Source organism: Chamaea fasciata, unplaced genomic scaffold (genome assembly GCF_029207755.1).
Source record: "Chamaea fasciata isolate MVZ Bird 193981 ecotype frontalis unplaced genomic scaffold, bChaFas1.0.hap1 SCAF_6, whole genome shotgun sequence".
In the NCBI taxonomy this organism is placed as follows: domain Eukaryota; kingdom Metazoa; phylum Chordata; class Aves; order Passeriformes; family Sylviidae; genus Chamaea; species Chamaea fasciata.
The window spans coordinates 68,997,567-69,023,426 of NW_027094091.1; the positions used below are offsets into that span (position 1 = coordinate 68,997,567).

General features: G+C 43.7%; 1 protein-coding gene across 3 annotated transcripts; it reads left to right on the top strand.

The window, feature by feature from the left end:
- The first annotated feature begins 9,120 nt into the window (after positions 1-9,120).
- Positions 9,121-25,761, top strand: G3BP2 (G3BP stress granule assembly factor 2). 3 transcript variants are annotated; one of them, XM_066186739.1, is made up of 11 exons: positions 9,121-9,238; positions 11,391-11,472; positions 12,523-12,696; positions 13,593-13,683; positions 14,610-14,712; positions 16,267-16,447; positions 17,409-17,507; positions 21,267-21,369; positions 21,642-21,770; positions 21,955-22,073; positions 22,831-25,761. In XM_066186739.1, the coding sequence occupies exons 1-11, from the start codon at positions 9,144-9,146 to the stop codon at positions 23,101-23,103; spliced, it is 1,449 nt and encodes a 482-aa protein (XP_066042836.1). In that variant the 5' UTR covers positions 9,121-9,143; the 3' UTR covers positions 23,104-25,761. The 3 variants fall into 3 exon arrangements, with proteins under 3 accessions (XP_066042836.1, XP_066042837.1, XP_066042838.1); XM_066186740.1 differs by lacking the exon at positions 17,409-17,507; XM_066186741.1 differs by lacking the exons at positions 9,121-9,238; positions 11,391-11,472 and adding an exon at positions 11,527-11,594.
- The last annotated feature ends 99 nt before the right edge of the window (positions 25,762-25,860 follow it).

A 25,860-nucleotide genomic window follows, 5' to 3' on the forward strand; every position in this document is an offset into this window, starting at 1 on the left:
TGGAATTCAGAAATTGCATTCACTTCTAATGAAAACCAGCAAGGTGATAGCTACTCTTAACTACAAGTAGAAAGTATCCAAATACTTTTGGAACGAAGACACCTCAGTGAGAACCAGAAGCTTACCTAGATAAGACTGATGGTTCGAGTCCAAGAGAAAAGCACCACGAAGTACTTAAATTACTTTCAGATGCTGAATGCCACCCTTGGATGTCACCATGACATATTCTGGATTCCTGCTGAGGAGCAGCAGCCAAGAACCAGAACTTCAAACCCTTCGGGCACTGCACCAACACACCAGCTCCCACCCTCATGCTGCCTTCCTAATGGCTACTGGTAGGGTTTGGCAGTGCTTGGCTTATTCTACATATCCAATTAAAGCAATTTCAGTTGCAACCACAGCAAATGGGCACAGAAAGTGCCAAGATCATCAGTTCCAAAATCTAGTTAATTTCATTCCAGTGAGACAACCCCTCTCACATCACAGTTTAAATCAAGAGCTTTGGGGATTTCATTTTCCTTATCTACTAAAGAATGAAATTCACCACCCAGCATGTGGCCCAGAGGTTTTTTACCTTTTTCGGCAACAAAGAATCCTTATGTGAGGTTTGGTCACCAAATAACGAGGTGGTTATAGCAACCATAGCCATGTTAGCAGTTTCCTGATGCACAGGAGGGTGACTCCAGCATGCAGCCACCACACACCCCCAGTTTTGCTGAGCACAGTCATGCATATCAGGCCTGTGCATCCCTGACTATGCTTTCTCTCCTCAGCCTACCCGGTAGCATGCTGGTGCTACATAATGAGCTGCAGCTCACTCACAACGGCCCTAGTTTTTAAATGCCCAGATCCTCTTACACCTCATTGCTCACTAGTAGCAAAACAAGTCTGAGAAAACAAAAACCCCTTCTCCTAAACCAAAGGTGTTTAGATATTCAAAGGTTAGGAAAGGATCCCCACCCCTTCCCAACAGTGATGATTCAAGGCCCGTTCTGGGCCAGTGCAAATACACACCAGAACTCACCTGATATGTTCAAGTTGGCATAAGGAAATTCTAGTCCTTAGCAAGAAAACAAGAAATAACCAACACCAAGTTCTTTCACAAACCAAAATTTATTTCAATATTTCCATCCTCACACACAACCGCAGGAAAGAAAGTGAGCTGCCTCCAAAATAGATGTCTGACACGCCCCAGCTGTCCTGTTGGAGAGACAATATACTCCAAGGGGCAAATTCTGCCACCCTGTAAAGGAGTTACCTGGTATTTGACCTGCAATCACGCACAGTTTTTTATTTCAGCATAACTCAAAAGTGTTTCTATTTCAGTGAGAAGATGTAAACTTCTGACTGAGCAAAGGACGGGGGCGCAGCTCTCCGCAGACCCCTGCTGTATCCCAACACTGACCGCACCGTGGCTCTACAGGCTGGAGACCTCCGTCCAAGCGAAACAGCTCCGGTGGGCACTACCAAGGGGGTCAGGAACTGAACCCGCCCGGCCACGCGCCACGATTGACATTGGTGCCTTGATGCCATGGTAAGGGCCGGACACTCGGGCACACCCGGAGGAGAACCGGAACAGTTAAGGCAGGAGCAAAGAGCAAAGCCCACTCTGCCTACAACACCACTCCTGCCGCGGGCACTCCGACCTCTCCATGACCACTCCCCACCCCGCCGGTGGTGGATATGCCCTCGCGCCTGACGTCACCGCGGCAGCCCGGTGCTGATTGGCGGAGAGCGCCCCGGGATGCTCCGCCCTTCCCCTCCCTGCCCCGCCCGTCTCCGTTCTGCGCAGGCGTGCGCGCGCACGCAGGCAGGCAGGCACGCACGGGAGCCGCGGTCGCCCGCCCTCCCCCGCCCGCCCGGCTGTGACGCCGCCGCCGCCGCCGCGCCCCGCTCGCCTTGTGCTGCCCGCGCCGCGGGACGCGCCGCCCGAGTAACACGCTCGCCGCGCCCGGCTCCCCGCAGCTCCTGGCGGCCTGGGCGAAAACGCGCCCCGGCCCCGCGCACCGAGACTTTTGTCCCTTAGGTGAGCGGCGTGGGGGGCGGGGGGCAGGGTAGGCCCCGGTGCGGGCGGTGTTTGTGTGTGGGGGGAAGGCTGTTCAACGCCCGCCGGGGGCAGCGGCGGGAACGGCGCTGTGCGGGGCTGAGGGCAGCGGCGGGAGCGGCGCCGAGCGGGGCAGCGCCCCGGATCCCGGCTTTGCCCTTCGCTGCCCGCCCCGGCCGCTGGCTCCCGGCTCGGTTCGGAGTGGGGTGGGGGGGGGGCAGCTTTTGTTCACCGTCACCTTGGCGGCTCTTCCGCTTCGCCCCGGGCGGCGCGGGGAGGCCGGGGAAATGCGCCCCCAAGCCCCGCATTGTTCGGCACTGGCTGTGTCGTTGGGCCTTGCGATCGCCTCTTCCCCTCTCACTTCATGGATCGATCCCTGTGCACGGGCCTCCAGCGGTACGTGGGCTTCGGCATGGGCAGGGTGCTGCTGCGCCGGCCTTGATCGTGCTGCTGAAGCTCCCTTAGCTCCCCATCCTCGGCCCAGCAGGCCCCTCTGCTCTCCTACGAGTTGGTACAGCCGTGGCAACCTGGCTGTAAGGGCTGCCCCAACTCTGCAGACCTCACCATTTTGCGCTTCCCCTTTCCTCAGTCATAACCTAGGCTGCTCTGTTTCCACAGAGTGATATCGTAGATGTTCCTGTGAAGCACCTTTTATTCTGCAGAGCTGGATGCCTTGAGTAGGTATTTTCTGAGCTGCTCTCGTTTGTCACCTGAGTTGAGCTCATTGGGTTCTCAGGCTTCTGCCTCCCTTCACCTCGGGGGTCGCTGCAGTTCCAGTGTGGGTGCCCAGGAGCATCTGCACAACAAGTGTTTAAAATCCCTTGGGTAGCTGGGTGAGCCTGAATCTTGAAATTGGTGTCAGGTACCACTGCATAAAAGGACTGTCACAAGAGAGAACGAGATGATATGAGATTATTGTGTAATTTCAACCAGAAAGTCTTAACTAGTCATGCGGATGCTGTTATTGTGGCCTTCTGAGATGGTTTAACAACTCCCAAGCCCTCTGTGTGTTCTTCAGTTCAGTGTGCAAATGGATCTGCTTTCATGCAGAAAGAATTGTAGAGATGCCCAAGGTACTTGGGAATGGTTGAGAAAGAGGGGAAGTTGTGTCAGTCCATACCCAAGTTCTGTATGTGGTGTGGCTCTGTTACTGTAGCGCTGCGAATGTAGGATTTGTCAGCTTGGATTCTGAGCCGAGAAGTGATTGCTGACAAACTGGTGTTTGTTTACTTCTGGCGTTGATTTATCATTCAAGAGGCATTCTTGTGTCCATTGTGGGTGTGGGTACAGGGCCATACCTCCCCTAGGAAAGCCTGTCATTCTTGAGGATTCCTTCTTCTTGTGAACCCTGTTTGCTTGTATGTCAGAAACATAGTCTTGGTTTGCCATTAGAAGTTTTCTTGGAATAGTCTGCCTGGTGGATGTGGGCTTGCTGTGTGAAATTATGATCTGTGTCTGATCATAATGAAATTTTCATTAGGTGTATAAAATCTTTTCTGGGTAAACTAGCTTGAACTGAAGAGAAAACCAAATGTCCGTCATCCACGTAGCTGCTGATGTCCATATGAATGTTCCTTTATGGAACTGAGGATTCGAAGTAAGCATCTATTCTCACACTCAAGATTATTTAACAGCACTGAAGATACAGTGAGAAAGCACTGTACCTTAAGGCACAGTGTTGGACTTGAGTCTTCTGCTGTAGTACTTATGGTGCTGGATGTCACTGCTTTTGAGAGCATTTAACAAATAAAGAACTGTGTTGCAACTCAAATAACATGAACAGATGAATATGTCAGACTAATAGACGTATCTGATGAGACACTAGGAGAAAGGTGCTGAACCTGGTCTTGGATGATGACACATAGGTGGAATGGCTCCCCCAGATCAGATCACTGTTGTTATTGCTCTTTGGGTGGCTGTTGGCCCTTTTGGACTGCACAGCTTAATTGCCCAGAGGATGGTCCCCTATGGCAGCTGTGTGCCTAAGATACAGGGTGCTGTTAAACTCCTCCCCAAAAACCCCAACCACAAACCAAAACTAAACCAACCTCTCAGGAGAGCTTGATTTGAAAGAGCTGCTTGCTGTGCCTTTGAGCCCAGCCAGTTCAGAATGTAGCACATGGGTAAAGGGGATTATAAAGTTAAGGGATTCTGGTAGATTACACATAGTTGCTAGTCCTTGCTGCAGATGCAGGATGCTCTGAGTACTGACCTTGCAGAGTGTGACAGAGGGATGGTACTGTCAATACTGGAGTGTTCTCTGGGACTTTTAATTGCCCTTTCAGGATTTTTTTCCTTGCAGTATGGGGTACTCGCCAGCCTCTTGCCGGGCTGTGTGTGGGAAGCCCTGCCTTGGGGCTGCTGGGCTATCAGTTTGGGTTTTTAGCTTTTTTTGAGGTGTGGCTGCTCACTCCGTGTGTGGCAGTGATGGCATCTCACAGTCGTGCTTAAGGATCGCAGGAGCAAGCATGACCTGTGAGGCGTTCATTTTTGCTTGTCTCTAGTAAGAAACGCAGCTTAAAAGTGGTACTCTGGGTTCAGGAGAAAAGTGTCCAAGATTGTGAAAGCTGCTGTCCCCTTCCCTTCTGTTTTCCCTCATCTCCAGTGGTATGTGAAGTGGCACTGTGTTCCTTGTGGCTTTGCTTAGTGTGCCTGCTGTGTGGGGAACATCTTCCTGATTTGCCAGAACATTTTTCTCAAATTTATTTTCATTTTAAGTGGCGTATTTAAATCTGGTTAATGACTTGGACAAGAGTTGCAAACTTGTGGATGTACAAACAAGCCATGCTGTTGCAGATTTATATAAAATGATAGCTTGATGTCTGTGTGCCTGTAGTTATGGACAAAATGTTCTATGGATGACTTGTTCAGAGGATGAAATTTGCTTGTCAATAAAACAAAATTTTATTGGCTTGTAGGTTTTTATTAAAACAACTGGTGAGGTGCACAGCTCCCTTGCAGAGCTTTGAAGATTTTCTTGATGGAGGTTACGTTCAAGTTCAGGTGATGCTTTCTTCAGCTAGTGTCAGAATTCAGTTCAGCTTTTTTCTGGTTTGTTTGTTTTTTGTGTTTTTTTTTTTCCCAAGTAGAATTGATGAAATGTCCAGGCAACTTCACTCTTGTTGATCTTTCTTGAAACAGGATAAAAGTGGCTTTGAAATACCTCTTTGGGCACAACCAAAGACACTGTGCCAAAGTTTATTTTCTGGATTCCTAACTTTGAGCAGGTAGCCACCATTCTGTAGCTTAGTCATGACCTCGGGTAACAGGGCTTTGCCACAGATGACGAGTCATATTTCTGCTTTCTACAGGGCAAGGGAAGTAACAATAATAGTAATCGTAATGGGAATGCTTACATGTATTATAGGGGAAAAAAGCTTTGCTAATGTCAGAGCTGCTTATTGAGCAAAATGCATGCCAGGGAACATTTCACTGCTCAACATGTAACAATCTTCACTACTTGGTCAGAAACAAATTGCTGCTGCCCTCTTGTGCAAATCGATGGATGATTATTTGGGGTTTGGATTCTCGTTGTTTTTTTTTCATTCAGCTGAAGAAGGGACAAACACAGCTTAATAAAGTTTTGTGTAAAAAGATGATTACAGGTTAAGTGATTTTGCATGCTCTTACTTGAGTGTGGACATGAGAAATGATTGTAGTTGATTCTCATGTACTTCAGCACAATTGTCTCCGTGTCGGGTGTACCTTATCCCGCTGTCCCTCAGCAGGTTCACCATGTTGCAAAGGCTGATTCCTGGCTTTGTTTGTCATGGCCATCTTTGGAGGAGATTATCTTTTCCGCTTTTGTTTGTTTGCTTTTTTTTTTTTTTTTTTTTTTTTTTTTTTGCCTGCAAATAACAAATAATTCCTTTCTGTGCCAGTTCTCTCATTGTTTTTGTTCTCTTGAAAGAAATCCTGCCTGTAGGCTGAAGTTTTTGTTATAAACTCTAGTCCCACAGGTTGAAGTTGCAAGGAGTATTTCACTGACATGTGCGTGTTCTTTAGTTTTGGAATTGGGTTCCTCACCTCTGTGTCTTGTCTTGGGAAGAAAGAGATTCCATGTTGCATTGTGCCTTTCAGCTTACAAGTATACTGCAAAATATTTTGTGTGGCTCCTGATTCTCCTTGGTTGAGGAAACCCAGTGTGCCTTCCTGGTAACAGAGGAATTGGAAGTAGTGGATAAGGTGGAAATCAAATCCTGTCGATGAGTTGTTATGTCAGCTGGATATAGGTAGGAGTGCCTGTGGATGAGCAGCTGCTGCATGGGTGTTCCTGTTACCCTGTCCATGTGGCTTATGGTTTTTGGCCATTGTGCATGCTGGAGGGATTTTTTATCAGTACAATTGCATCATAAAGAAGCCAGCAGATAAGTGCGTTTGATTTCTGGTGATTGCCATCTCAGTGCTGGGATCTCAGACTAACAGCAGCATTTTGTTTCTGGCTAGTGTGTACACGAGTGCCTCGTGCTGTAAGTTCTCATTTCTTGATGGCTGCTCAGGCTGATCTAAGAATGTGGCTCATTACATTCAGCTGAGAAGAGCACTCAGTCTTGTTTCTTAGTTTGTAATTCACTAACTCTTGATTGTGTCCTGATGGAAACTGGAAGTAGAGCTTTTATAGAGTATTGATATCAGTGGGGCTTCCCTTGTTGCCTGGTAAGCCATGGAGATACTGTTCTTTGTAAATTGGGCCTGTTTAAATTGTTGATGCTCATGCCTTGACTTTTTGCTTAAATTTCACTGGTGTCTTTACCTCCAAATGCCTTGGGCCTGCTAAGGCTCAGGTCCTTGACTTCAGGGAGGTGCTGTACTAATTGGGACACAAACTTTTGAAAACCTAGTTTCATGGCACCCATGTTGCTAGCAAGGAGTAGCTCTGATTTTATTTCACCACTTTTTTTTAATGACTTGGGAGACCTGAGCAGTTCATTAAGACTCTGCTATCCCTATTGAGATCTTTGAAGAAATAATGGAAGGAAGTAATTCTGAGACAGGTGAAGAATTGTACTGAGACATCCTCTCAAATTATGTGACAGTGTCATGTAAATCAGTGATGCTGTCACTTGAAATATGGAAGAGGTGCACAGTGAGGAAATAGAACAGCTTCCAGTGAAGAAAAGACGTAGCATGATACAGATCTCCTGTAGGGTAATGAGTTGCCACAGATCATTATGTTTTGTACCCAGAGACATTTTTAGTGTTCACTGAGATATGCCAGCAATTTATTAACAAGTATACTTTGCTTATTGCTATATTAATAAGAGCGTGTGGTGGTTATCACCTGCTTTTTAACAGATTCTTTTAAAAAATCCTGATGAGGCTCCATCTTTGTGTATTCTCCCAAGTGCTCATGGTGAAGATCCTGTCACCGATTTTGTGTTCACCATCTGCTTGTGAGGCAGGGGAACAAAAAAAAAAAAAAAAGGATAGCCTCTCCTGTAGAAACAGAGATGTCCTTCTTCTTGTAGGGCTGGTTTCTAAGTAGAATTTCCTAGTGCATGCCATTGCTGTAGTATGAATTGTGTTGGGAAGATCCTCAAATTGCTCATATTTTGTTTTTTCTTTGCCCCTGTTTTGAGCATGCACAGGGCTCAAATCTTTGATGTCCCTTAGTATTTTGGCATTTGGTTTTGTGTCTCATTAGCATAATTACTTCCTCTGGGGCTTCCTGTGAGGCAACACTAGTACTGTGTTCCAGAGTCTTGCAGAGTTACATCAAAGGGGTTTGGATACAAGAGGGTTTTGGATAAAACTGTTGTAAGTTGGCTGATTTCTTATCTCCAGGTTCAAGACCTGTGTTTCAGGCTTTGCCTTCTGCTTTACCTGCACTTTTTTGAGACTGTTGTTTCTGGTATGATTCCTGACTAAGTGCATTTGGGTGCATTTCTTGGTATTGTCTTGTGGCTTGGATTGCTGGCTTGAGATAATTTCTGTGAAGTGTGAACTATTTGAGCCAAGTATGTGGGCTTTTTTTCTTCGGAGCTCCATTACGATGCAGGATCTGTCGCATTCATGGCATTGTTCCTGTGTGTGTTCTACCTTTATTAGAGGCCCTTCTTAAGCTGAGGTTAATCTCCCAGTTTCACTTCATATGCTTTATGTGCTGTCTGGCTGTAATTGCAAACAGTCTTATGTCTGGCCTTTGGTTTAGATTGATGGGTCAAGGTCATTTTGGTAAAAAACCAAAAATCTTACTCTAGGATTGTCTCCCAAGTTGGAAACCCGGATTTTTGACTTGGTCTTCTTTCCCTGTTGTCTTGCATAAATACTAGTTTTTGGAGAAAGAAAGTAGATGAAGCATCTGTGTGAGAACTGGAGGGAATTTCATGATTGCAGACAGTGATAGTCTTAAGTGAGCTGGCAAAAATAACATGTTTGGTACTGGCAAGCCATCAAAAAGTGTTTTAGAGTACTGAGGATTATTTTATGACATGGATGATCTGCAGGACAGTAGGGATTGGTAGTAGCATAGCAGGTTGAAGCAGGTGACCCCCTGGAAGTCCTTTCTAACTTAGATGATTCTATGACAAAAGTGAAATGCAGTTAGGTTGGACAACTAGTACCTAAGACTTTAGTCGTCACTGAGGCACTGAGGTTTCCCTTCCCTGTATTCATGGAATGTGAATCCAGCCCACATGGTTACTTCATTGTGAAGCAGAGGTACCAGCTACCTTAAGGAAGTGTATTCCTGTCTGCTTTGCAGGCCTGTTGAACTGGGGTTTTTTTAAGTATTCATCAGCCAAAGGGATAAATAAATGGTGCAAGAGATTTTTAACAGGGTTTTTCTTTGTTTGTTTAAGGGTAGTTTTTGATGTTTTTCAATGCACCTGTTCTGTTAGGGACTTTGTATCTACTGTTCCCTTTTCATCAAAGTAATACATGAATCGACTGAAATTTTCTTACTTACTCAAAAGATGTGGGGGAGGGTGTCCTGAATTGGTTGAGTATTTTCTAGTAGATTAAGGGCCTGTGTGCATAATTGTTTCAATTCTATCATCACAATGTTAATCCTTTTATGGGAAAGCTGTGATACATAGCGAAGCTTTCCAACTAACATGAATATTTTCAATTACAGCATTTGACACTGACTACCAAAGAAATGGTGATGGAGAAGCCAAGTCCCCTGCTTGTAGGGCGGGAGTTTGTGAGACAGTACTACACCCTGCTAAACAAAGCTCCTGACTTCTTGCACAGGTAACACTTGCACTCACCAAGTGATAATGTTTTTGAACAAAAATGTGTCCTGTTTCTTGTAAATCAGATGTTTGTTTCTGAGTATGGGAGAAAATTGACCTAGCTAACTTCTGGGCTGTTGGAAAAGCTGTTCTGTCTTATTGCAAACTCCCTAGGCTCTAGAACCAAGTCAGATCATGTGAATGCATGGCATATTATCAAGATATTTCTTCTGTGGAAAAGTGTGATGCTTCTAAGGCAGTAAAATGGTAATGTGGACAGATTCCAGGAATACCTGCTGAGGCTGGACAGATACTCATGAGCAAGCTCCCCTGGTGCATGTGTTACTCTGTGCTCAGAAACATTATCTGTCCACTTGAAAGGTGGCACAAGTGTCACTAATAACAGCATCTATGGAATTCCTCTTAACTACCTCTGCAGAGAAGAGTCTCAAGAGGTTTTGATCTGGTCTGGTTTAGTCTTACCCAATTCTAGAGCTGCTTGAATGAAATGTTTTCTAGCCACTTGCAGTCTCTGCCACCACTGCCCCTTTCTTCTGGTCAGGCTCAGATATGGAGGACATTTGCCTTTGTATTCTTTGGCTGCACCTTTCTTCTAAGTGATGTTCTCCAGGGAGGCATCTTATGCTCTCTCTATCTTGCTGTTAGTCTGAACCGCAGCTTGCTCTCTGCCACAGAAAGATTCAGGTTTCCCTGGTTTTCTGGTGCTTGCTGTGCTCTTTGCAGCAGTGAGCGAGTTAGGACAGCAAGTGTTAAAGTTACTGCTTCATCCTACTAAAAGCTGGAGAAGAGCACAGAGGATCCTGTCACTGGGCATTATCCAAAGCTTGCTCAGGCCTTAGGAGCTGCAGAGATAAATTTGCCCTCTACATGGGTGTTACTCAGTGTGATTGAATGGCTATTGCATTTCAGTTGAATTTGTAAGGCTTTTCTTGCCCCTTAACCAAAAGTCTTTAATTCCATTTAACTGGGGACTCTACCACCCAGAGACTTTGAGCAGTTCCTTTAAAAGCAAGTCAAAACTCTAGGTCCCCTGTGAGGGCCCTTAGTAAGAGCTGTTGACTTTCAGAGATTGCTTTGGAATTTAGAGAGAAATGTTTTAGAGAAAAGATGTTTTCCTATCTGCTTGTGCACTGCTTCAGCGAAGTTTCTGTATTTCCTTGCTGTTAGGAAGTGCTGGACTGTGTTCAAAAGCATGATTATGTGGTTGGTACCAAAGAAAACAATCTAATATCTCCCAGACTTTTTCCTGGACATAGTCAAGGGAGTAGAAGTGTTGTGCTTGTATTTTCACAGAAGTAGAACTAAAAGGAGTTTCTAAGTTCAATAGAATAAACCAAGAAATGGCAAATGTTGAATTTCTAGGGTTTAATTCTGTATCCTGGCCCTCTGCACTGGCTTGTTCAAGTAGAGAGACATATTCAGTATTCTTGCGACTCTGTGTGACACTGAGTTCACAGAAGTACTTCATGACAATTTTATTTCCTATATACCATACAAGGGCGAACAATAACGGTATGTATTAGCATCTGGACCTCATGGCAATCACCCCCAAGGCAAAGCATGCTCCTAAATAAAAACACATGCTACGATGTTTTTTTCTATTAATGTAAAGTTACTGGAAATATAAAACATTTGTCACATGCTTTATAAGCTGACAGTAGCAATCCAAATCAAATCAGACTACTCTAGGCTCAAAATGTGGAAATGGAATGAAAGTGCCAAAGGATCTCTGAAATGTAAGAAAAATATTGGAAGCGAGTGTTCGTATTTAAATATCAAAACCACAAGCTCAGTGCTGGCCAAGGCTTTGAAGAGGACAGAGTTCAGGGGAGCGGCAGGAGGGTTGTACCTGGCTGGGCTGATGCCTCTGTTAGAGGCAGGGAATTCTGAGGGTGAGGAACCTTCCAGCCAAAACAGCCACCTTCCTTAAAGGAAGCAAGTGAAAGGTTGAGGTTGATTGAGGAGTTTGCTATGCCACCTTGGGCAAACTGCACTGCTGAATATTAGGTTTGTTTGTTCCTCCATTCTTGGAGCTTCTTGAATGTGTTGAAATTTGTGAAGTATTGAGCTCTACAAGTGTTGGCTAAAATACTTCTTTGATCTGGTTCTGTTTTTTCACTTCTGTGACTTTTACGTCTCTTTGCTTTCAGGTTTTATGGCAGGAATTCTTCTTATGTTCATGGAGGACTGGATGCCAGTGGGAAACCACAAGAAGCAGTGTATGGTCAAGCTGTGAGTATTAAAATTTGTCCTGTGATCCTTGTTAATAAATCAAGGTTTTTTCTTTACCAGTGACTTTGACTTTCTTACCTGGTGGGTAATGGATTGTGATACTGCTTCCTGTTCGGAGACAGGTAGGAATTGGCTTGAGGGGTTTTGTTTGCTTTTTTCTGCTTTCATTGGTAGTTGTGTTTGATTCTTCAGCTTTGCATCTGGGCCGCAGAAAATACTTTTAGGATGGGAAACAAAATCGAGAGGACCTGATAGATTTGGGCTATAAATATATCTTGTTTCAGTTAGAAGTAATTCCTCAGGAAAGGACTTATCTTTGTGAGTTTCATGAAATTCTTGTGTGAGTGGAGTTTTGTTAAAATGGAACATAACTATCTGAAGAAATGAATGAAGTGAATTGAGGATTGCTTTAGTTGTACTGAATTATTAGAATTGTCTGTCACCTAAAACATCTCTTCATGTGGCCGCCACCTCTTTGAGCAGTGTGGCTTTTTGTCCAGGGCAGGCTTGGTTTCTTCTCCCTTCGCCAGCAGAATCTCATTTGCAGCACAAAAATCTTGGCAGTGCAGATGTTCCCTGCTCCTGTCATGTTTGGTACTTCAACGATGTGTAAAGGGTTTGGGGATTTTTTGTTTTGTTTTGGGGCTGGTGCTTTTTGTTGTTGAGTAATTTTGGAGGTTTTCTGTATTTTTTTAACACAAGCTAAATCCTGTCCCTTCCACAGGCCCTTAAAAGCATTAAAGCCTTAAAATAGCTAATAGATTTTAAAACAGCTGCAAAACTTAGATAGCAAGTTGTATGCTGTTTGACTACTCTGAGAAATACTTGAATCATAGTGCAAAGCTTCCAATTAAAAATTAAGTGAACTCAGGAAGACTGTTCTCAGTGAAAGACACTTTGTGGTTCCTGTGTTTCTCTTTTGAGCCTCCTGTGTTTCTCTTTTGAGCCTTGGGGAGTGCTCTTTTGGGGTTAGTTGAGACTCAGGTAGGTAAAAGGTGTAAAGCTCTGTACAGAAGCCACTGCAGCTAAAATGTATCTGTCTCTTTCTAGGAGATACACAAGAAGGTGATGTCACTGCAGTTCAGTGAGTGCCATACCAAGATCCGTCACGTGGATGCTCATGCCACTCTGAGCGATGGGGTGGTCGTGCAAGTCATGGGAGAGCTGTCAAACAATGGGCAGCCAATGAGGAAGTTCATGCAGACTTTTGTGCTTGCCCCAGAAGTAAGTCTGTGTAAGATTGTGTCAAACTTCAAATAATGATGGAAAAAACCTGACCTCACCTGTAGCTGCAATTTGTCATATTGGGACAAAATGTAAGATCTGGCTTTAACACGTGGTCTGGAGGTTATCATTAAATGTATCACAGTGTGTGAGTGTAGAGGAACTAGTGTATTTTACCCATCCTGAACTGTTTTATTTCCTTGGACTTGAAGTGTTGGAGCAGTAATACGAAGAACTTTGAAGCTTGCATTTGGGAGCTGCCATTGGCACAAATAATTTTTTTAAAAAAATAAGGTTCAGCTCTGTAGATAAATCTCTGCTGCAGTTGTGTAGTTTCAAGTCTAATGGCAAACGTGAGTATGGGTTGCACAAATTGCTACTCAAATTTAGCTCTTGGTGAGAGCAAAGCTGTGTACAGGTAAAAGGTGTCTTATGTTGTTTCTACTTCTTTCCTCCCACTGCATCACAAACTATTGTGTGGTTGGATATTAATATTTTAGGTTCATGTTGAATTTCTTCATTGTTTCCCTGCAAAGTGCTGTAAGCTTATGGCAACCACGTGAAAGTTCAGCGTTTTTATTGTAAAGTTTTTGTAATAGGGAAAGTTAAAATGCCTCAATGAAACTGAGGGGCTGTATGCTTAGTTAAAATCTATGATTGGTGTGGTTTAGTGAAATTAACAGATTTTATTCTGCTTGAAACTTCCTTTTTCAGTTGGGCACGAGCTACTGTTCAGTTGTTTGCTTAGAGAAGAACATAACTTGGAAAATAACTTTAGTGACATAGTCCTATTACAAAATGTCAATGTGTACACCAAAACCTAGGTCTGTAGTCCATCCTTTTGTTGCCTGCTGATACTCCATATATGCTAAACATAGCAAATTCCTCTTTTGCAGGGATCTGTTCCAAACAAGTTCTATGTGCATAATGATATCTTCAGATACGAAGATGAAGTCTTTGGGGATTCAGAAGGAGAACTTGATGAAGGTGAGAAGGACTGCATGCATAGGGTTTATGTCATTCTTGTTCCTCTCTCCTGTGTGCAGGGCTGCCAGAAGCGTCTGGTGGAAATATTGGGATGCAAACTGGGTGGCCTTCTTGTGGGGCACAGAGCTGTTGTTGCTGAAGCTCTGCTGGTTCAAAACGTTCTGGAAAATGAAGGTCCTGTAGTAGTGGTGTGTTCCCTGAAGGGCTGAACTGACTCACGGGGTGAGGCTTTGCAGAGAATGGAAGAAGGGAGCAACAGGACATCTGCTGTTGTAGCTGCAGCAGGCGCACTTGTGTTCCGTGGTCAGTCAAATCTGTATGTGACTTGAAGAAAAAGTCTAACTGGTTTTCAAATACGACACATAGTTCACTTTCACATCATCATCATACTCAGTAATTCATTGTTCCTTGAGGGCTGAATTGGACCTGAGTTGGGTTTTTCCCCCTCTGTTCAGTGAGGCAGAGGAAATCAGAGTGTAGCCAGAACGTATGTACGTGTGTTCACTGGGTGGTTTCTGGAATTTGTTCAGCTCGATTCTGTGGAACAGAGCATTTTAGGCAATCATCCTTGTATTTGAGGTTCATCTTCCTAGTCAGAGGCACTGAGATTTATGAGGTAATAGTGCAATCTTTCTCTTTCACTGCCACCATATGAAAACCACCTGCTGCTTTAAAAGATCCTCAAAACCTCCTCCCAGAACTTCCTAGCAGTAATATGTCTCTGGCTTCCTCTTTTGTGGAAATTGTAAACAGCCAGGCCTCTTGACTAAGAGGCAGGCTCTTGCATCTTTTTGCAGCTAATTTTACCATGTTTTGTTGATGAAGCTTTATTTTGATTGCTACTAAGTTAACATGCTTTTATTTTAACTGTGGCTCGCATACCCTTGTGTAGATCTATTAGAGATGACGTCTCTTTTTTGTGTCAGAGTCTGAGGAAGAGGTGGAAGAAGAGCAGGAGGAAAGACAACCATCACCTGAACCTGTGCAAGAGAATGCAAGCAGTACTTACTATGAAAACCATCCTGTTACGTAAGAAGTCCTTTTTACTATATGAAGCTGCTTTTTTAGTAAAGATGACAGACAGAATTGCTTTGGATTTAGGTTCTGGATGTGTTTTAACAAGTAGTTTAGGAGAATACACTTAGCTTGATAGGGATCTGTGTTAACATTACATTATTTTGAGACATTACTTCTTTACTAAAGAGAGGAAATGGGGTATTTTTTATGGTTGTTAGTTATTTTCACTTCTGTTCTCAAAAGTGAGATGAAAAGGGAGCAACCCACATGTATGTACACACTTACTGGAATCTTTATAAATCAGACTTGGAAGTGTACATTTGATATGATGAGACTTAATGTCACGGGTACGTTAACAAAAGTGTGGTTTATCACAGAATAGTTTGAATTGGAAGGGACCTTTTAAAGGTCATCTAGTCCGACCCCCTGCATGGATCAGGGACATCTTGATGTGTTACTCAAATTTGGGTATCACTTGGGTCTGAGAGAAAAACATCCTTTTTGAGAGGCTGCTGTACAGCTGTATTGGAAGAATAGATCTCTGACCTGAGTGTCTGCAAATCTAAACAAGAATAAATAAAAAATATATTTATGATTTTGTAAGAAAAATACAAAAACCAACCAAATAACTTCCACAAACACAAAGAAACAAACAACACCAAATCCTGTGCATTTTTTGAAATATAGGAGTGGCGTCATGAGGGCCAGAACTGACTTTCTGGTTCCCCTATTAAAAAAAAAAGTGTTTGACATCACTAGGTGATATCTGCTGAATGCATCAGTGATAATACTAAACACAAGTCACTTAATGCTTCTCATGAGAAATCGGATGGAAAAGTGGAATCTGCTGGAATTCTGGCAGTGGCTTGCTCAAGAGAATGCAAAAAGTTTTGCATGCCTGAAAGCATGAAGTCAGGTCTTGTTCAGGGGTTACTGTGTCATTTGGAAAGAGCCTGTAATGGCACTGTTCATCATAGAGTCACTTGAGCATGTGGTGACCTGTGGCAGGAGCTGTATAGACAGTGGTGACTTGGAGGTAAGGTAGGATTTTGGGGTGGCTGAAGAGAGAAGATACTCAGATTCCCTACCTTTCAACCACACAGAGCAGAGAAAAAGTTGCATGTGATTTTCTGTAAATGGGACTCACAGCTGCTTTGGTAAGAAAGCTGTGTAGCATTTTGGTAAAGAAACAGTAGGTTTCATTCCAGAACTGGCTTTGTTTATGTGTGTAGCTTAACCATCCGTTGGTCCTCACTGTGTTTGTATTCTTCTATAAGCAGCAGTTCTTGAGTTGAGCACCTCTTCTCCAGGGTTAAAAGGCTGTGTGATTCTCTGCAGAGAACTGTAGAACATGTCTTTGCTTTAGCAGAAGTAAAATCTGGTTTTGTACCCAGTGTGGAAGTACAGCTTCATTTCTCACTGTATTGCATACGTACAAACCACATTGTAGCAAATGGAGACACAACAGTCTTTTTCATAGCAGAGGTGTTGCTATAGCACTGCTTACAAAATGTGATAAAATGCAAAGCAATTGATAAGCTCGTAAAATGCATTTGACTATTGTAGCAATGGGATAGAGGAGGCACTGGAAGAATCTTCTCATGAACCTGAGCCAGAATTGGAATCTGAAACAAAAGCTGAGGACCTGAAAGCTGACGTAGAAGAAAAGACCCTTGAAGAACTAGAAGAGAAATCTCCATCTCCACCTCCTGTAGAACCTGTTTCGCTACCGCAAGAACCACCAAAGGTTAGTTACAAGTCATATCTGTACTACTAAGTGCACATGGAAACTGGATTGGCCTTTAAACTTTGCCTTTCTGGGTAGCTAAACTGGTACCTCTCTTTATAGTGTCATGCTGTATGAACAACTAGGCTTGACCTTTGAACTTGTAAAAACGCAAAGTTTCACTAAAAAAGGAGCAAATGTTATTTTTAAGTGCTGCTCATCGCCCGTTGTAGATTTTGAGCTCTTGTAAAGTGTGTGTGTGGGTATAGGCATGTGTAGACATTTTTAAATGTGTAGTTAACATGTTAAGAAAACACCTGTAGCTGTCACCACCAAAAATCACATACAGTGGAAACTGCTGCTCTTTCCTTGAAAAGAAATAGAACACACTGACACCTGCAAAATTGCTGCAGCCTAGGTTCAAAATCAATCTGGGGGCACTGACTGTCTCCTTAGAGGCAGGATGCCTAATATTAAAAAACAGAGTGCACACCGTGCATCCTCTGGTGTGGTTACACCTGTGGGCTTGCAAAGTGCTGGGAGCAGCCAGGGAGAGCTGGAGCGAGGTCGTTTTCTAGCTCCAGTGTGTCTCCTGGGTTTTTTTCCAATCCTTTTCCTCTTCTCCCTTTTTGATTGTAACTTCAGGCATCCACTTCCCTTCTTCGTGCAAAAGACACTTAATGCTACAGGGTTCTCAGTCCTAGGTTTGGTTACATCATGGAAAGCACTGATCTGGGAATGCTGAAGGCACTGGGCTCACTTGGGTAGCGGTAGTGGGCACGGTACACGCTTGTTCCATGCCATTGGAATCCACAGACAGCTGGAACTGCAAAGCTTTCTATACCTCCACTGTAATCCTTGCACAACCATTATTTAATAGTCAGATATGAACCCAAAGTGTATTTTTAGCAGACAAGTTTCCCTGTAGGAATGTCAGTGGTTTGCCATGATTAGTAGCCTAGGTTTGTTGCATTTCCTGCAGGCTTTCTCTTGGGCTTCAGTGACCAGTAAAAACCTGCCTCCTAGTGGTACTGTTTCTTCCTCTGGAATTCCACCCCATGTTAAAGCACCAGTCTCACAGGTAACCCATCTGTGAACACCTTGGATTGTCTCATTACTTTTGCAAACTGCATCAGTTTTTTAAATTAACAGATCAACTTGTTTGACTTAAATTGCACAATTAATTGTGTCTTAAATGTTAATGCACTCACCTCCTTGTTGAGAGTAAAGGCACAAACGTGTAACAGGTGTAACTTTGGGTGATGGTAATGTTAAAATCTGGTTTTGAGGAAACAGGAAATCACTCCTGGGGCTTTTTTACCTAAGTTAGTGGCATATGGTTTGGTTTAAAGGGGAAATACCAATTCCCCACAAAATGTTACATTTCTCAAGTGTGTTTGAAAAGGGCATTGGTGGAAGTGGCCCAGCAGTAAAAAGAGTGTGCACCATTTATGAGGTGCAAGATTGCCTTGTAAGGCTAACATCCACAGGACTATGCTGGATTTCATTATCCATGGATAATTAGCTTGTCACAGAACCCTGTACCAACTTATGACTGTGTGAGGAATGGAAGGATTCACATTTCCTTGCCAGAACAATGCTATCTTCCCATTCCGTGGTTGACTGGGTGAGGAGGGAAAAGAGGAGAGCAAGTTTGGCCTGGTGACAGCTCGTGTCCTGCTCATGCCAAGGTGGTGTGAGACATTCTGAGACTCTCAATTCAGCTTCCTCCATATGTATAAAAGTGCTCAAACGGGAAAATGTGTCCTTTACCCCTGTGCATTTGATAGGGTGTGCCAGAGCACTGTATCTTGAGTTGCTCCTATCCAACCTTTTTGAAAGGCTGCAATTTTCAGGCTGGATTCCTGCAGCTGTTTTTCTTGCACTGGTTTCTTCTCAATTTTGTGATAACCAAGAGATCCCTGTCTAGGACTAGCCTTCAGCCAAATGCATGTTAAGAAAGAAACAGGGAAGAAAAAGAGAAAAATGAAAGAAAACTAACCAAACAAATCCCAACACCTTACATGGTGTTGCTTCTGGTCTGCTGGGATTATCATGGACATCCAATAAAGGCTGTGTAATGAGTTGGGAAGTCTATCTGTCTTCATCAGCTTAAACAGAGCTTTGAACACTTAGGTGGTATTTAACCTGTAGAAGCTGTGGGTTTTCTAATGCAGGACAGGTTTTCCTTACACAAAACCAAAATTAGTTTTAATTTATTTGCCACAGAGAGCGTGGATGGTTGTAATGTGGCTACAAAAATCTTTTCAAATGATCTGCCCAAGAGAGCAGGAGATAGCTTATAGATGTCTTCTTAAAGTCTTCTGTGTTGCATCTGTTGCTTGTCGCGCTTTGTGCCTTTTGATTTCTTTTGCTTTGACTTTATGTTTTAAGTAGTGGTGTGTGGAAGTTTCTGAACAATACTGACATAGCAGGAATTTCAACTCTCAGCTCTTCTGTAGCTAGAATTAGTCAGTTCTGAGCTCCTTTTCTTGAAAATATTTCAGACACAGTGTAGAAATCAGGTAGAAAAGGCACCTGAACAAGGAGCTGCAAATCAGTAGTAGCTTTTTCCTGTTCTCATGTATCCATTAGTGCCAGACACTGTGCATGTAAATGAGGACAGAAGATGCCCTGGTGGGTGGCTCCTTTGAGGTGCTGTTCTAGCTGGTGTCAGTGATGTTACAAAGAAATAATTGTCCTGCTCATTCCCCCTCTTCTATCAAGCTAAAAATACAGCCCCTGTAGTGTTAACTCCTCAAAGGACTGCACACCTATTGTTCTGGATATAAACCGGTTCAGGGCTGTTCCCTTTCAGCTGCAGACTGAAACAGGTCAGCATTTCTTGCTCTTTTTCTAATCATAGATGATTAGAAATCAATCTGCCTACAGTGATAAACTGGGACTTTTCCTTACAGCATTTTCAGTTATTTTTATCTCCTATTTTTATTACTGCATTGTTTGTCATAGGGCAGCAGATGGGCAGGCAGGGCCTGATTCTTGTCTTTTGGGGTGAGTCCCTTTCCCTCCCCAAGTGAGCTCCTGAAGAGAAAATGCCACCTTTTCTTTAATGGTTGTCAGAGTTCTGCCAGGCTGAGGTTTGTGGCATACTTGGCTCCTTTGGTAATTTGGGTCTCTTGAACTCCTTAGTCAGTGTCCTTGCATCCACTCTGGAAGTGAATCCCACTTGCTGGGACATGAGAGTTGCAATGAGCTGCTGCTTGGGCTGTAAATGGCAGCCCTGATCTGGAGTCCTGTGGTGCTGCTAATCATGGCACTGTTTTGAGGAGCACAGTTCTGTACAAGGGCTTTCCTCTTGAGGCAGTGAGGTAGCTCTTTTCTATAAAAAAGGATGGTACTGCTTAGAAAACAACCAGAGAGATCAGCTATTTGTGTGCTGAGTGAGAAGTGAAACACAAAGCAGGTACAAGGTCACTGTAACTTGGAATTTAACAGCAGAACATCAACAAACTTAGCAGGTCTTGGCTGGGGCTGACAGAAGGAAGGAGTTGAAGCCTGATAGCCATGAGTATCTAAGAAATAGGGGTCTGAAGGTATCAAGTTTTGCTTTTGAGGTGTAATTTATGATGTGCTCAAGATGGGTCAGTGAAAGATGGCAGAGGAGCTCCAGTGACTCACGAAATACAACGGAACAAGATTTAACAGGAAGGCTGATTTTCCCAGCTTGTTCTTGGAATGAAAAAGTGATCCTAAAGTGTTGCAGGGACAGACTAATTCCTAGCTGCATAGAGCACAAGTGATAGGAGGGCAAAGACATTCGTTCAGTGTGTAACACTTGCATATTGCATGTAAAATCCAGTCTTTTTTCCCTGAGAAGTACTCTGTCCGGAACTGCCAGTTGTCATGAGTCCTTAAAGGAAAATAAGGGAGCTGTTTAATATAAACTACTTCTCCCCAGCAGTCTGGGCCTATAGCTGTTCACCTTGTGTTTAATCTTGCTTGCAGGCTACTTGTCTATTTTTGTGCTCTTAAGGATAATTTTGTTTTTCTAAGATAAGAACCCAGCACACCAGCAGCTGCCTAACTGTTGTACAGAAAATGGAATTTAAAAAATATTGGGAATTGCTTCAGTGACCAGCAGTCTGCATAGAAACATTTTTATCGTTCTATTTATTTCTCATAAAGCAAATTTTTGCTTGCAAAAAATTGGAATGGGTGTTCTAGTACTTGAATATGAAGGGTGTACTTTGAGCATCATGGTCTTGACATCAGGAAAGTTGAAGTGTATGCTAAGAGGTAGTCTGTAGAAACCCATTTCAGGAAATACTATGCTTCTGAGGGCTTTTGTTCTCTTCTTTCTTTTTGTTAGTTTTCGTATAGTTGTTCTGCACTGGAGGAAAATAATTCCTTGGGGTCTTGGACAGAACATGTGATTTGCCCATCCCTTTGTGTTCGTCTTGGACTGCCTCCTAATCCATGAAGTTTGAGCTTGGCTTGAGGAAGCTTTATGCCCTTTACAATTTAAGTCAGGCTGAGGGATTTATGAATAATGGAACGTTGGGATCTCAATGCCTGGTCAAACATGGAAAATTCGCCTTACCCATGTTTTGGGGAGATGTGCTGATTGAGAGATGTTTGCTTTGCACCTTTTAACAGTGATAAATGAACACTGCAGTCCTGGATTGGTACAGAGGAATTTAGACAGGTGAAAAAACCACTCCCAAACACATTGACATCAATGTCTATCTTCCGGAGTTTGTTTTGTGCATGCCACTTACCCATATCTTGTGTTGTGGGCATTTTTGTTTTGGTGAGTTTGGGGGTTTGGGTTCCTTTTTTACCAGACCAGTGTTAAATAATGCATGTCCTCCTCTTTTAGCCAAGAGTGGAAACTAAACCTGAAGCTCAGTCTCAACCTCCTCGTGTTCGTGAGCAGCGTCCCAGGGAAAGACCGGGTTTTCCACCACGAGGACCTCGGCCAGGTAACGTGGATGAGCTTGTGTGTCTGCTTGGGATGGGTTAATGAGAAGTTAATGAGAGGCCTCTGCTGAGGCCTTGTCTTGTACCTGTGTTGTGTTTGGCTAATCATGAACTGCCTGTGCCTGCTGCCTTCAACTAGAAGTGAGGGAATGTGATTTGGAGTCCAAGCCAGCTGGAGTGGATATGCTTGTTGCTGCCCCTAGATATGTTCATCTAGATTTGCACACATCTTTTAACCTCAGTGGTTCTACCTTCCTCTTTGTGTTGATGGTAGGAAGGGGAGACATGGAGCAGAATGAGTCGGATAATCGTCGGATAATCCGCTATCCAGACAGCCACCAGCTCTTTGTTGGGAACTTGCCACACGATATTGATGAGAGTGAACTGAAAGAGTTCTTCATGAGTAAGTAGTGATTCCAGCTGCAGGGACTTAAATGGAAAACTATGTTAAAAAGTCACATACCATTGATTTGGACTACATGGGTAAGCTTTTACATAGTGCCACACTACAGATGCCTGGAACGAGCAGAGGGTAGAGCTGGCACTGTGGGTTTTGATAAAGTGTCTCTTCCCTTGTGTGTCTCCAGGCTTTGGAAATGTGGTAGAACTTCGCATAAATACTAAGGGAGTGGGAGGAAAACTGCCTAATTTTGGTTTCGTGGTATTTGACGATTCTGAGCCGGTCCAGCGAATTTTAGTTGCAAAAGTAAGTATTGGCGTTGAGTACTGAGTATCCCCTTCCAGGGATGGACCAAAAGCCCTTGTGGGCTTATTATGGGCCATCCTAGTTTGCATTGCCATTGACTCTGGCATGCAAAAAACAGCTGAAAGAAAAACAGTTTTGGCATACCCATTCTGTTGGGAGTACTGTGTAGCTTCAAAAGCTGTGCCAGCATTCCTCAAACTGCATTATGTGGAATTTGAGGTTTTTACCTCTACATAATACTCCATACAGAGCTCAGAACTTATTTTTAGAGATGCTTTAGCTGAAATTGGAACAGGTAACCCTTCGAAGATCCATCACATGGATCTCTGAATTCTGCACCCTGGGATCGAGAGGAGGGAGCAGGGTTTTTTGCAGTTTTGCTTTGAGGAACTGGAGGGGAGAATGCAGCAGTTTTCATTTCCACAATGTGGGAGTGAAACCTAGTAGAGCAATTCTTCAGGAACTTCAACCCTGAAGTGAAAAGACTAAGGCTGGCACTGAAGAAGCTAAAGACAACACTGCTTTTGCTTGAGACAAACACTTAAATTCCTTGCATGCCCAAGTGAATGCAAAAATGGTGCTCTACAGGGCTGCGGTTGTGTGCTGCAGGGAACCCTTAACAGGTCATGTTTGTCTTGGGCATGTATGTGGAGGAAGGCTGGGGCCCACAGCCAGTGCAGAGTTTTCATGTGCCTTGTGTGGAACGAGCTTGGTGCCATGGTGACTAACGTGTGCCCTGACTGCTTTTCCCCATAAGCCCATAATGTTCCGCGGTGAGGTGCGCCTGAACGTGGAAGAGAAAAAAACCAGAGCTGCTCGTGAGCGAGAGACGCGCGGCGGCGGTGACGAGCGTAGGGATATTCGCCGCAATGAGAGAGGCCCTGGGGGGCCCCGTGGAATAGTGGGTGGCGGCATGATGCGGGACCGTGATGGAAGAGGACCTCCTCCACGAGGTGGCATGGCACAAAAACTTGGCTCTGGACGAGGATCTGGGCAGATGGAAGGCCGTTTCACTGGACAGCGTCGCTGAAATCTCCACTGTGGGCAGACAGTCTTGGCAGTGGTACATTATCCATCGTGTTTGCATTCTTGTTAATTTTTTTTTTTAGCTTTGGAATGTGACACAGCCCTTCTGATCGTTTCTTTGATGTGAAAACATCCTTTGGTTTCCAGTTTAAATTGAGGTGGACATTTTTTCCCCAGTTTCACAACAGGAGTCACACTCTTAATTTATAAATGTAAACTTGGAGAATGGAGGACTGAAAAATAAAGAAAAAAGAAAACAAAACAAAAGACCAGTTAACTATCTGCAACAGAAGTTGAACTAAAGGACATACCCAGTAGAATTCAGGTCCTTTCAGTCAAAAACCCTCTGCTGCACATTTTGTATAAGTGTTACCGTTTCTGCCTACTACTGTTGGAAACACAAATAGTGCAATTTGTGCAATTGGAGAAGCTTGCCTTTTTTTTTTCCTTCTTAGAACACTCAGCTCCAAACAAACTCGTGTTTACGCACTCATCAAAATGCACTAATGGGTCCTCTGAACTCATTTATACTGACAGCTGCAGGAGGCATCAGAGGGAAAACCTCATCCTTTTACTCAAACAGAATAGCTTGGGGAATGATGCGGGCATCTGCTCCGCTTGCTGTGACCAACCTCTGTACACAAACAAACCTTAATAAGACTACACCTTTGTTCCAGAAGGAATCCAGTTAGCTGTAACCAGAACCCAGAGTTTCCAAGTCATAGCCCTGAGTACGCAACAAGTTTGATAGCTCATGTCAGATTTTTCTATCTGCCCCTCTTCAGTGCAGGGATGGCTGCTCAACACACTCCTTCTTCCCCTTCCCCCTTCGAGAAGCATTGTACAGTGAAACTTGTCTTGACTGTATTTGAGTTCTCTGGTAATGTAATAAGCATGATGGTGCCTTCGATGAATACATCATTCCAGTCTTGCTGGTGATTTTGTACAGTATAGTGTATGAAGTACTGTGCTGCAAAGCCAAGCAGCTGCAAAGCATTTAAAGGAAATAATTGGAAAATTGTATTTAAAATATTGCAGTATCTTTCAATGAGTAAACATTGCTAAAATGATTATCCACCTTGCTCTTCAATTAACAAGTTTGCCTGTTTTTTTTGCAGCGGGGGGGGGAAGGGAGGATGAAGGCATCCAAGTAGTCTCTGGGTTGTCTCTCTCCTTTAATCAGTGTCAGAATTAAAGAAAATGGAGTTCTAATCTCTCTTGGACCTGAATTTCAGGAATCAGTCCAGAATGATGGATGCTTCTGGCCAGCGTAATGGGTAGACCTAAGCATCCTTTGTGAAGGTGAGCGTATCAAATGGGGATACTGCAATTTTCAGAGAACTAAACAGCAGCTTTTAAGTTCTTGCATTTTCCAGTTGCACTTTTTTAAAAACTTGTGCTCATTTTGCACATAACTCTCAGCTGAAGTTGACACTGATGCAGCTCTGGCCCAACGGATAGAAAGGAGTCATCCTCTTCTGCAGTTTGACTGGTGGGTTCTCCATGGACGGGTGTGTTTCTGGATGATGTCGTGGAGCACATTCCCATAAACTGCCGCTGCAGCAGGCAGTACAGGCGGGCCCGGTCCCAGGCTTTGCAACGAATGTTGGCTTCAGGCTCAGGAGCAAAGGGGGTGTTTGTGCATGCATCCGTGCTAAAGTGTGACTGCCTGCATCTGCTTCTGAACATGGAAGACTTCAAATTAAAGAAGGGCAATTTCAAGCAAAAGCAGGGAGGGCGTTCTGGAAGTCTGTCCCTGGATTATGCAATCATTTGTTGATTTCGAGTAATGTGGAAGATTTTGCACATCTTTTCTGATATGCTAGGCAAGGGGAAGTGGCATCTGTCTGTTCTCTCCCAGACTTGAGGTCTTCTGTGTTCCATGGTAAGTCTTGCAATATTTTCATACATTTTTTTTTTCTGGGACACATTTCTACCAATTGGCATTTTCATATTTCATGGTTTTTTTTTGTTGAAGGTCTTGCGATTTCAGCTGTTACCTGGAAATCTGTAGTACTTGAACTGCTCACCATACAACTCCACTCCTTAGGTTTGAAGCCCTCGGACAAATTGCTGTCATCAGTTAGCAGTTTGCCATTAGTGTGGTTTGTATAGCCTGGAGGTTTTTTTCCTTCTGTAGTGCTGTGGTGTTTTGCTGCCACCTATTTCGTTTGTATGGCAAATGGCACCGGAAATAATTGACAACAAAAACGGAGTAGTAAAAAGAGCTCCTGAGCCATTCTGCTTTTTGGCTTGCTTCTTGTTTAAGTGACACGAACCCTTGGAACATCATCCAGAGACGTTTACATGGTGATAGCTCACCTGCTGTGCTGTGGACTCTTACGTGTTCTCGACCCTCTTAATAGTAAATGTACCTCTTAGAGCAAAGGAAGGGATTCACTGACCATTACTGTTAGTTGCTGATTTGTGAATGGTGGGAGTATTTTGTCATTGCGGTTCTACTTCAACAACTTGGCTGACCATCTTGACTTTAGTAGGTATTCGAGACAGTGGATTACCATCTTTATTGCTGTAACTTGTCAAGCATTATATGCTAGTAGATTCTAGTTTAATTGTTGCAGGTGGAAAGTATTTTTAAGTTTCCATTCTGAATGTGTTTTGACTAAACATACCAATAAACTACTGATGTCTGCAGCATTTATCCATGTCCCTAATTCTCTTGCATGCAGGTGGCTGTAGAGCCCTGGCACCCCTCGCTCACAGAAAACATTGTAAGAACATCGTTGCTGACATGGCCGGT